The sequence below is a fragment of the Saimiri boliviensis genome, chromosome 9 (genome assembly GCF_048565385.1).
Source record: "Saimiri boliviensis isolate mSaiBol1 chromosome 9, mSaiBol1.pri, whole genome shotgun sequence".
NCBI lineage: Eukaryota > Metazoa > Chordata > Mammalia > Primates > Cebidae > Saimiri > Saimiri boliviensis.
The window spans coordinates 31,607,536-31,619,613 of NC_133457.1; the positions used below are offsets into that span (position 1 = coordinate 31,607,536).

At 47.8% G+C, this 12,078-nt stretch overlaps 1 protein-coding gene across 2 annotated transcripts in view; it reads right to left on the reverse strand.

Annotated features, from left to right (window-relative positions):
- Positions 1-7,730, reverse strand: part of SH3BP5 (SH3 domain binding protein 5) — a 79,008-nt gene extending 71,278 nt beyond the window's left edge. Inside the window, exons 1-2 of one of the 2 annotated variants that reach the window (XM_074405660.1) lie at positions 7,379-7,730; positions 5,638-5,700 (exon numbers count right to left, since the gene is read on the reverse strand). In XM_074405660.1, the coding sequence (XP_074261761.1) occupies positions 5,638-5,700; positions 7,379-7,525 (210 nt within the window). In that variant the 5' untranslated portion in view covers positions 7,526-7,730. The remainder of the gene's footprint in view (positions 1-5,637; positions 5,701-7,378) is intronic. The other variant, XM_039480166.2, reaches the window with a different exon arrangement.
- Between the last annotated feature and the right edge of the window lie 4,348 nt (positions 7,731-12,078).

The following is a 12,078-nucleotide window of genomic DNA, read 5'->3' on the forward strand; positions in this document are numbered from 1 at the left end:
CACATCCTCCCAGGACCACTTCACAGCCCTTTTCAGAGCAAGCACAGGAAATGATGAAAACACTGCATATTGTGCTTAAAACCACATATATGTGGGCATGAAAGATTACAAATCTTTATTCTGATTAGACTTAGAAATTCTGTGTGGCATCTGTTTTTACAAACATTTGAAAAGAGATAGATCTATATAATATGCATTTTAAAATTACATCAGCATATGGAGTTTTATTACCTCACCTGGCAGGACTGTCACACACCTCAATGACCCATTTATCTCTGACTCATCGCCTCCTCTTCCAACCATTGCTCACCCATGCCTGGCACAAGGCCCCCTTGCTGGTCCTCAGCTAGGCCAGGCCCACTCCGCCTTAGCACTGATGTGCCCTCCAGCTGGAATGTTCTTCCCCGCAGGGCCTGAGGCTTGCTCACTCTCTCCAGACAATACTGCATTCCTCTCCCTCCCCCTCCCCCTGAACACCCACAAGCTGAGTCCCCTTCCAGCTGTTCTCCTCCTTCACACACATCAGATAACCTACTCTGTGTATTTTAACTCTGCTGCATTTTCCGCCCCCTCTACAATGTAAGCCTCAGAAGAGCAGGGACTTCTGTCTATTATCTTCACTGCTCTGACCCCATCACCTAAAACTGCCCCCATCACATAGCAGGTACTCAATAAATACTTAGTGAATTTAAAAGCTGGCTAGGCATGGTGGCCCATACCTGTAATCTCAGCATTTTGGGAGGCCAAAGGAGGCAGATAGATTTGTGCTCAGGAGTTTAAAACCAGCCTGGCCAACACAGTAAAACCATCTCTACTAAATACACAAAAAATAGCCAGGTGTGTTGGTGTGCACCCTTGGTCTCAGCTACTTGGGAAGCTGAAGCTAGAGAATCGCTTGAACCCAGGAGGCAGAGGCTGCAGTGAGCTGAGTTTGTGCCACTGCATTCCAGCCTGGGCAACAGAGGGAGACCCTGTCTCATTAATAAATAAATAAATTGGCCGGTTGCGGTGGCTAACGCCTGTAATCCCAGCACTTTGGGAGGCCGAGGTGGGTGGATCACAAGGTCAGGTGTTGGAGACCAGCCTAACCAACATGGTGAAACCCCATCTCTAAAAAATAAATAAAATTTTAAAATAAAATTTAAAAAAATAATTTTAAAAAAACCTGATCAAAGGATCTGTGGGAAAATGTTTATTTTCCTAACTTAGAACATCAGGCTTATATCCAAGGCCTCTCTGGTTAAAAGTTTCCTCCTTTAACAACTTGAAAGGTTGGCTTTCACTGATATAAATCAGAGTGCAAAGGGGACCCAGCACTGTTCAAATAAGGTCAGAGGCAAACCCAGGTTGCAGGAAGAGACGGACATCCAACTGTCACGGCAGATGGCCGGCATCCAGAGGCCCTTTTGCAACCTGGAATTTAAATGGCCAAGACAGGAAATGGGATGTTAAAAGTGAGCATCTACAGAAAAACCTTCAGGAAAAAATAAAGGAAAAAAAAAAAGCAAGCCTCAGGAGCAACACCTCGGTATACAGCTACCCACGGACAACCGCACTGCAGTGTGAGCACATCGGCAGCTACTACACGCCTGGCAGCCAATGCAGCTTCATCAGACAAAAATCATGAGAGGTGCTGAACACCCCACATCGTAATCAGCAGGCAAAGGGAAAGGAAACAGTACAGCAAAATACCTTCCCCCGGGGGCCCTGAAAGTAGACTATTAGTTGCCAATTCCATACTTGTGAATTCGTCCACTCACCAAAATGTGTCCAAAGCCCCAAAATCAGTAAGTGCAGCCCTTTCAGGTCCCTTTACCGACCTACGCTAAGCAGTGAAAATTTCCCAGCTGAGGCTGCAAGGAGCGATGCCCTGTCCTCCTTCGTTCCGTGCTCATCCTATAAACAAGTGTCCTTTTCATCGTCCACTTAGTGTCATGTCTTTCACACTTTTATGCTTTCTTTGGCGATTTTGCTGTTAAACATGACCCATAAGGGTAGTGCTAAAGTGATATCTAGCTAGCATTTCTGAGCACAAGCAGGCTGTGATGTGGCTTACCGAGAAAATACGTGTTAGGTAAGCGGCCCTGAGTTGAATACTAATGAATCAATAATATATAGTAAATTAAGTGTCTTTTAATGGAAACTGAAAAGATTACTATTGATCAGTTGATGAAAATGATGTGACCACAGGCTTGCTCGGAGCCCTGCATTTTCCCTACGACAATGGTTCCATATTCACTAATTGAGTGTGCACAACTTTATGGAATACAAGTACCACAAAAACAAGACTTAGCTAGCTGGGCGCGGTGGCTTACACCTGTAATCCCAGCACTTTGGGAGGCCGAGGTGCGTGGATGGTAAGGTCAGGAGTTCAAGACCAGCTTGGCCAACATGGTGAAACCCCATCTCTACTAAAAATACAAAAATTAGCCAGGCATGGTGGTACATGCCTGTAATCCCAGCTACTTGGGACGCTGAGGCAGAAGAACTCCTTGAACCCAGAAGGCAGATGTTGCAGTGAGCTGAGATCATGCCACTGCATTCCAGCCTGGGCAACAGAGTGAGACTCTGTCTCAGACAACAACAACAAAAAAAGACTATATATTAAAATGGCTCACTTTCCTGCCCCCATGCCTGGGCATACTCCCCTTGACCACCCCAGCAGCTCACTCCATCTGTTCCTCTGCAAACAGAGGCTCTCCTGCAGGCATCTGCTCAGGCATCCTCCAGCAGCACCCCTCCACTCTCTCTGTCACATTTCTTACTGTGGTTATTACCACCAATAATTACTATCCCCCTTCTGCCCCTCACCCCAACCAAAAATGTCAACTCCTAGAGAGTTGTCTTGTTCACCCACATAACTGCAGTGGCCAACAGTGTCTGACAAGCAGTTGGTGCCCAGCAGGAAGGGAGCCATCCCATCTGACTCCTTTGTGACAGAAAGCACCTATTCAGCCTGTGCCGACCAGGGCCACATGGAGCTACTAACACTTGAATCATGTCTAGTCTCGACTCAAATGTGCCCTAGATGTAAAATATGCCGGAGATCTTAAAGACTTAATGCAAAAATATACGTAAAATATCTATAATTTTTTAATAGCAAATCCATGTTGAAATTGTATGGTCTCAGATATTTCAGGTGAAACAAAATAAATTCATTTCAGCTGTTTCTTTTCCCTTTTAATGTGTCTACTAGGGAGTTTTTCATTGCTTATGTAGCCCGTATTATATTCCTATGGGTCAGTCTGGGTTGTAATACTGTGAAAAGGCCAGCCAGCAACCTGGCCCAGCCCTGGCCACCCCCTCATGCTCTCCAGTTCGCCTCTCACACAGTCCAAATGCTCTCCAGAGTCAGGCAGGAAGCACCTGTCCGGTGGCTTCCTGTGACACACAAATACCTAAGAGTATTCCAAAATGGGATTCAGAAGTCAGAGCTAAAAAGAGTTTAACAGATTAACCAATTTCACCCCAGGAAAGTAAGCACTCTGGAGCCTGAGACATGCATGGGCCATCTTGTTCATTACCCAGAACAGTGGCCGGCACATAGTAGGCGAGCAATTAGAATCAATCAATGCTTTGAGGGGAAAAAAAAAAAAAAAAAAAAAAAAGACTTTCCAGGCTGGGTATGGCAACTTCTGCCTATAATCCCAGCACTTCGGGAGGCCAAGGTGGGAGGATCACTTTGAGGCCAGGAGTTCAAGAGCAGCCTGGTCAATACAACATGACCCCATCTTTACAAAAAAGTTTAAACATATGAAAAATTAGCCGGTTATGGTGGCATGCACCTGTGATCTCAGCTGCTGGGGAGGATGACGCAGGAGGATTGCCTGAACCCAGGAGTTTGAGGTTGCAGTGAGCTGTGATTGCACCCAGCACTGGGGATAACAGAACAGAGGAACCAGAAGAGATCTGGAAAATGCCTGGGGGAGGCATGGCTGCAGGATGGGCGCCCGGGCTCTGACGCATCATAGAACCATGAGATGCTGAGCCTCTGAGTCCTCATCTGGAAAGCAAATGGTCCCTACCCTCCTTGTTCTCCAGGCCAGAACATTCTATGATGACAGCATTTCAATACAGTGGCAACTGGGCTCTTGAAAGGTGGCTATTGTGACTGAGGAACTGAATCTTTAGTCTTACTTCATTTTAATTGACTTCATTAACCAGACATGGTGGCGCACACCTGTAGTCCCAGCTACTGAGGAAGCTGAGGAATGAGAATCACCTGAGCCCAGGAGGTGTCGGCTGCAGTGGGCAGACATCGCACCACTGCACCCCAGCCTAGACAACAGAGTAAGACTGTCTCAAAAACAATTTTTTTTTAATTAAATTCAAATAGCCACATATTGCACATGGCTACCATATAGGACAGCACAGCTCTAGGCTGGTGTGACAGGATGGAATGGGATAAAGTGTATAAAAAACACTATAAATGCTAAAGCCCTACAGGAATGATAGGGGTTTTGTTGTTTAATGCATTAGAAATCTCAGATTCCAAGAGGTTCCAGTTACCCACATCACAAAGAGACTCAATTCGTAAGTGAAAGAAACGTAAATAAACACAGATTTTACTTTACTTGGGAAGAAGGAGAGCCCGTGCTCTCGTACACCTACGATGGAAATGGAGGTGGTTAGCGAGAACCCTTCACACAGCTCAGAGCAACAGGCTTTTTAATTCACATTGCTACATCCTGATTCGGTAACTCCAGGGGCTACGCATGCAGCAGAATCAAGGCTGCCAGTGAATCCCGGCAGATGATATTCCTGTCTCCTGCACCCTCACTCTTAGGGACCACGTGCTTGTCCCTTCTACTGACTTTTGCTATTTCTCCTGCTACAGAAACAGACCTTCCCAACAGCTCCCTGCACTGGGTCACTGTGTTGGGAGTCCCTTCGGAGCTCTGACAGTCACTCACAGTTTCCCAAATATACAGTGTTCGAATTTGCTGATGGGTGGTAAAAAACCACCACTACTGGGAAGGGGTGGGGAACCAATGGGAGGCTGTGAGGAATGCAAACTTGTTTACACTCTGCTTGGAAAATGTACATGAAACCCAAATTGAGTTTTCATTTCCAAAGATTTTTCCCAGCAGGAAAGCCCTTCCCTGTCCAAACAGCTTTTCATTACCATTATAATTATATTCTATGCACAAGCAGACAATAAAGAAAGGAGCGGGGAAGCTGAAGCGGGAGTTAACTAGGACAGGAAAGACAAGAAATGGTCTAAGTCAGGGAAACAAGGCAACGCTTTCCAGGACAAAGGGTAGGAACCGCCCAGAACATGTAAGAGATTCTGTGAGCTCATTCATTATTCTCCATTAAAGAATTCAGCTAATGTTCCCCTCTGTCCTTGCAGTCACATTAAAACTCGGGGCTTAAGCATTGTGTAATGCTCCGCACAGACTCAGTTTAGGCCCCATGGAGCTTCCATAATGAAAAACAACACGTGAAATCAGATCCACATGCGTTCCGCCCACAGGTTGAGCTCAGTGGTGTATTTTATTCTGTCAGACAGGGAGCTGTCACTCAACTCACAAGGAGGGGAGTCCAGCAATAACCCTCCAGTTAGAACACGAAATTAACCAGCTTTGTGCCGGTGTGAAACCACTTCATCAAGAACAGGAACTCAGCTCTCTGTACCTCAAGTTCAGTCTCCCGTCTGTTGATATCATCCGTGGACTGATTTAACTTCTCCAGTTCTCCCTGGTGAAGAAAAGAGGGAGAAAAAAGACTTAAAGGATCCGTGTTTTGTTTCCAATATAACTCAGTCCATAACCTGAAAAATTACCCCAGCCCGATTTGCAGGACAAGGGAAGAACCAGTACTAATTCTTAAGGAAAACAGCTGAAGCTTGGCTAGAAAAGCAAATCAATGTCAGCATTTCTGAAACCATTTTCTTGATGGTGTCCCTTTTGACAATGTCTTAAGGGACATTTGGAATTTGTCTGAGGTCAAATATTCCAGGTATGTGCCTTCAAGTAAACCCCACCTGTTACAAATGGTTTCATGGCCTAATCAAAACAGTACCATCTGCCTTGAGCAAGAACTTTGCTTAGAAAACAGTAAAAGACAATAAGCAAGGCCAAGCCAAAAATGTAAACCCAGTGAAATCAAGGGCAGAATTCTGGTATTAACTCATCAGAATTATTTTTCTGTAAAAGGTAAAAATATTTTCACACTGCCAATTATTCAACCTACTTAGCTGGCTATTTTAAACTAGTCTTAATTCCGTTCCTTTAAATAAACGTTTACAAACTGACATTTTGTAAAAAAACATCCAACATGAACTTAATTCATCTTTACCATGCAAATTCCACACCAATAACATACAATTTATTCCAAACCAATTATTTTAATTAATAGCATTCCTAATGCAAGGATTTTTTTCCCACCTGATCTTCATGTTGCTAACCTGACGATTCATTTAAACCCCAACCACTGAGTTAAGTGAGCTTTTTAAATTGATCTGTGCACTAAAAAGCAATTAAGGATCCAGAAATTAGAGAGCATTTTTAAAATCAATTTTTTAAAAAAACGATTTGTTGAAAGGGTTGGAAAAAACGGGTCTTGGAAAGGGATTTGCTCTGCTTTTTGCTTAGGGTGACGAGGTTAAACTGTCACTCCTAGATCTCGGCTTGGAAATTGTGTTTTAATCATCTCTCTTGGAAATGGAGGCACAGAAAGCCAGCCCAATCCCCTCGCCGCCTCCACGCATCAGCTTTGCGCAGCAGTTGTCCCTGATTTCTGTTCATGCCCAACCTCACAACAAGGGAAAGCAGGGTTTTAAGCAATTTCAGGCCAGACAGAACGTTGCACCGGTGGTGACAATAAGCCGCTCATTTCGCTAACAATGAATCAGAGAAGGAAAACAGCTCAGGCCGAGCACCTCCGCAGGTGAGGACGCTGCACCGGGGCACGGGGGCCAGCCCACGCTGCAAGGGCGGGCAACGCCCACCCGCCCACGGTGCCCGGCGCCCACGCGCGCGACCCTTCCTTGCAGAGCCTGGAGGCCGTGCCATCCCCGCGGCGACGCGGCCCGGCCGGGGGCACCCCGAGGATAGCAGGGCGCCCCCGCCCCCTTTTTCCCTTTGTTGCACAACAGCCTGAATCACCAGGCACTCTGCAGCGACCCCGATCCTGCTAGGGGTCTGCGGGGGGCTGCCCGCAATAGAGTCAGGCCGCATCCACGCGGGCACTGCAGCCTCCCCATTGTGGAGACGATGAAACGGAGCATACAGACCCTCTCTTGCCACCAGAGCTACGGAGCCGTCAGTCCCCGGACCACAGTCACTGGGGGCTGCGAAGTGGGTGTCCGCGTAGACGCCGACTCCGCAGCAGCCCCCAGCGAAGCCCAGATGCAGGGCGACTCCGCGCGCCCTACCTGGATCCGGGGGTCCACCTCTTCTTCCTCCTCCAGCCCCTGCTCCATCCCCTCTTCTTCCTCCTCCTCCTCTTCCTCCTCGTCCCGGGCAGGCGGCAGAAGCTCGGCTGGCTCCTCCGAGCGGCTCCGCTTCAGCGCTGCGTCCATGCGGGCGGCCGGCACGCGCGCCGCGCACTGGGTTCCGGAGCGCCCCAGGGATTGCGGCCGCCACAGGCTCTGCTGCAGCAGCCTCGCCACAGCCAGGCACTGTGGGGGAGCCGCCGGGGCCAACACCCGAGAGGCGCAGCTCGCTGATGCGGATCCCTCCCGCCGCGGCGGAGCAGAGGAAATGGGCGCGGCCGCCCCCTTTCTGCCGCGGCCGTCAGCGCAGCGCCCGCTCCGCCCCCGTCCCGCCCCGGCCGCGCGTTCCCCTGCCAGTCCCAGCTACCCAGGTCTCCGTCACAAAACCCCAGCTCCCTCCACATCGCCGAGATGGCAAAATAGGAGAGCACCCACCCCCTTGTCACTTAGCAGCCCAGATATATCTCAACTACGCAACGCAAGCCTCCTGCTTTCGGGAGTCCCCTTCTCCCGCCCTCCCCCGAGGCGCGTTGAGTGTGCGGTGGGAAGGTGGGGTGCTTTCACGCTGAAATCGCCTTCAGAAGCCTGCGCTCAGTGACCCTTGACCAGTAAAAAGACTTGCCGAACCCCTGTACTTACCAAAGCACATTCCTCCCCTTGGACGAACCTTGGGAATGGGGCCTCCTCAAAGATTTCCCCAGAAAAGAAAACTAAAATGTGCGCTCATGTAGACGCAGGAGTGCAGAGAGGAGAACCAGCTGCAGTTCCGTGCGCGGCTGCATTGCCCAAGGCTGCGGCCTCTCTGGGCGCGCCCCATACCCAAACACAGAGATGCCACGGTCCTACCTGAATACCCAGGAAGCGTGGAGAATGCATTGAGCTGGGATGCCAGTGGGCTGACACAGTCTTTTTAAGGAGGTGGCAAGTGTAACCGCTGTTGATGGGCACACTCTGACCAGGAATTTATGAATTAGTGAGACTTCTTGCCCACCATCAAGTAGGGAGGCCAAGCTTGCCTGGCAGACACAGCACCCGACAAAGCCAAACTGAAGGGGCACGCCTCTGCTTTTATGAAATGTCAGGGCCACTGTGATGTCAGGGGAACACAAAGAATGACCTCGGCAAAGCAGGTGAGCACATGGCTGCCAACGTCTCCTTCCCTCGAGAAATGCAGAACATTCTCATGTTCTCGAGGGATGCCTGTGGCCCGTCCGCTCTGAGTTTGGTGGACAATTTTGCTTAAGAAAAGGGGCTTCTTTCTGAGAACCTGTCATCAAAGCCACCTTATAACATCTGTGTCTAGTATGCCGTGGTGGCTCATATCTGTAATACCAGCTCTCTGAGAGGCCAGGATGCAAGGATCACTTGAGGCCAGGAGTTCAAGACCAGCCTGGGCAATACAGCTAGACCCCTTTTCAATAAAATAAATAAATAAATCCGCTTCTGGTGGTTTTGTCAGAAACTAGGCTAGAGGGTTACTCCTTGGGCAAGGCACCACTCCGTACCCTGCTGGCACTATAGTCCATTGTCTCCTGGAGGTAGTGCCATGGTTTGTTTCTAAAAAGGTCAGATCTGTTCATTGCTCTTTAAATCAAGGATGAGTCAGCAATTCTGTGAGAGGCGTTTCAAAGCTCCTTGCTAAAGCATAGTTGCTTTTGGTTTTCCAATGATAGATGAAGCTAGGGACAAGATAGCCATAGGCGCCACTTTGTGACATATGAGCCACCAATGTTCCCTGGTGGCTTTGAATTGAGCCTCCAACTGGCAGGTACATCCTAGCTCTGAATAAAGTGAGAGGGTTTGAAATAAAACAGAGAACTGTGGGGTCAGCCCTGACTATGATAAATGCATCTCAGCTGGCAGCACCCCATCCTCTCCATTCTAAACAGCAAACTCCGAAGTACATTTCTGCTTAAGCTTAGACCAAGAGCAACATAGTGGTTCAAAATGTACCTATGGGACATAGCCCAACTGCTCAAGAACATCAGTTCAGACTTTTGTCATCTTATTTTTTGGAGATCTGGGCCAGCTATAGTGTTAATCCCAATAGTGTTTCTAAAGTTAAAATAAGAAAAATAACCACAGGCAATACTATATACAGTCGACCCTCCACAGCCTCTTGAGTTCCACATGTGTAAATTCAACTAACCACAGACAGAAAATATTTGGGGGAAAAAACAACAACTTTTTAAATGTATATTTAAAAATACATGGCCAAGCATGGTGGCTCACACGTGTAATCCTAGCATTTTGGGAGGCTGAGGCAGGAGGATCACTTGAGGCTGGGAGTTCAAGGTCAACCTGGGCAAGAAAGTGAGACTGCCTCTTTCTCCAGAAAAAAAAAAAATACAGTAACAACTATGTACATATTTGCATTACATTAGGTATTACAGGTAAGAAATCTAGAGATGATTTAAAGTATACAGGAGGGGCTGCCCGTGGTGGCTCATACCTGTAATCTCAACACTTTGGGAAGCCAAGGCATGTGGGTTGCTTGAGCTCAGGAGTTCAAGACCAGCCTGGGCAACATGGGGAAACACCGGCTCCGCAGAAACTACTAAAAATTAGCCAAGTGTGGTGGCTCATGCCTGTAGTCCCAGCTATTTGGGAGGTTGAAATGGGAAGATTGCTTGAGTCCAGGAGACGAAGGTTGCAGTGAGCTGAGATAGCACCACTGCCCTCCAGCTTGGGTGACAGCGAGACCACTCTTAAAATAAATAAATATATAAATAATAATAAAGCATACAGGAGGGGCCAGACATGGTGGCTCATGCCTGTAATCTCAGTCTTTTGGAAGGCCAAGGCAGGAGGGAGGATTGCTTGAGGCCAGGAGTTTGAGACCAGCCTGGGCAACAAATCAAGACCTCGTCTCTAATAATTTTTTTTTTTTAATTAGCAGGGCATGGTAGCACATGCCTATGGTCCCAGCTACTCTGGATGCTGAGGTAGATCACTTGAGCCCCAGAAGTCAAGGCTGCAGTGATCCCTGATCATGCCACCGCACTTTAGCCTGGGTGACAGAGCAAGACCCTATCTCAAAAAAACATTTTTCTAATGAAAAAATAAATAAAATATACAGGAGGCTGTATATAGGTTATATGTAAACACTGCCATTTTCTACCAGGGACAGGAGCATCTCAAATTTTAGCATCACAGGGGTCCAGAAACCAATCCCCCTGGGATATCAAGGACAACTGCATATATTTCCTACTGGCACATATATAATGCACATAAATGCACAGCGAAAGGCCTGGAAGTATTTACACCCAGTGAAGAGTGGCTATCTCTGGGGAAAAGGGAGCAGGGAGTGGCCTAGGATTGGCTGGGATGAGGGTCGGGGATCAAAGAAAACTCAGTTTCTCGGGAATGTATTTTTCACAAGGAGGATATGTTTATGATTATTTCATGGAATTTAAAGATAATATAAAATAATGCATACTGGTTGGGCACAGTGGCTCATGCCTGTAATGCCAGCTACTTGGGAGGCTGAGGCAGGAGAATCGCCTAAACCTGGGAGGCAGAAGTTGCAGTGAGCTGAGATCCCACCATTGCTCTCCAGCCTGGATGACAAGAGTGAAACTCCGTCTCAAAAGAAAAAAAAAGGAAAGGAAAGAAAGAAAAAGAAATGAGAAAGCAAACCACACATACTTTGGGGGGAAGAGCACTCCAGAGACTGAAGCAGTGTGTGCAAAGATCCTGAGGGGGGAATATGCCTTGGGTGTTGGCGAAAAAGCAAAGAGATCCGTGTGTGTAGGGCGGAGACAGCAGTGAGAGAGGGAGGGAAATGAAATCAGAGACAAGCATGTGGGCAGACCACATAGATGCTTTAGGTCACAGTAAAGAGTTTGGATTTTGTTCTGAGTGAGTGATCATGTAGTAATTCTGGCTAGTGTATGGGAAATTGACTCTGTGGACATTGAGGAACGGGGGGGCAGAGGAGACAATGGAGATCCATTAGGCCGATGATCAGCCTCTTCTGATTGCTTCTCTTTTTTTTCAGCAAAATAATGAGCAAGGTCATCAGCTGAGAAGGAAGGGATGGCGGGCAGAGGGCATTGGAGGTTGGAGGAGAGAGGCTTTGTAAAAGAGCTGGCCAGGAGAGCTGGTGACTGAGTTGACCATGGAACTGTATTACAATTGCCAGGCTTCGCTGAGGACCCACCTGTGGTTTGAGAGTCCCAGTGAAACCATTCAGCAAGGACGAGTGGATTTTCCTACAGTACAGTCCCCAAATCATTCCCACCGTTCATACCTTTGATTCAGGGTTTCATCACAGCTCCCTAGACTCTCTTACAGTCCCTCACCCGCTTGTGTCCACACTTCCCTTTTGATCTAATTTAGACTACATGATCCATCATTAAAATCACCACACCTGCGGCCAACCACAGCTTCCCTCGCCCTTCTCCATGACCCCTGTAAGCACGTGGCACGATCCCAACCCTGGTTCAATCCCACGGCCTTACTACTTACTACCTGTACTCAGTAGCTAAGCTAAAGTGCTGGGATTACAGGCGTGAGCCACCGCACTTAGCCAAAGATTTGGGGTTTTTTGTTTTGTTTGGTTTGGTTTTTTTTGGGACAAAGTCTCACTATGTCATCCAGGATGCAGTGCAGTGGCGTGATCTCAGCTCACTGCAACC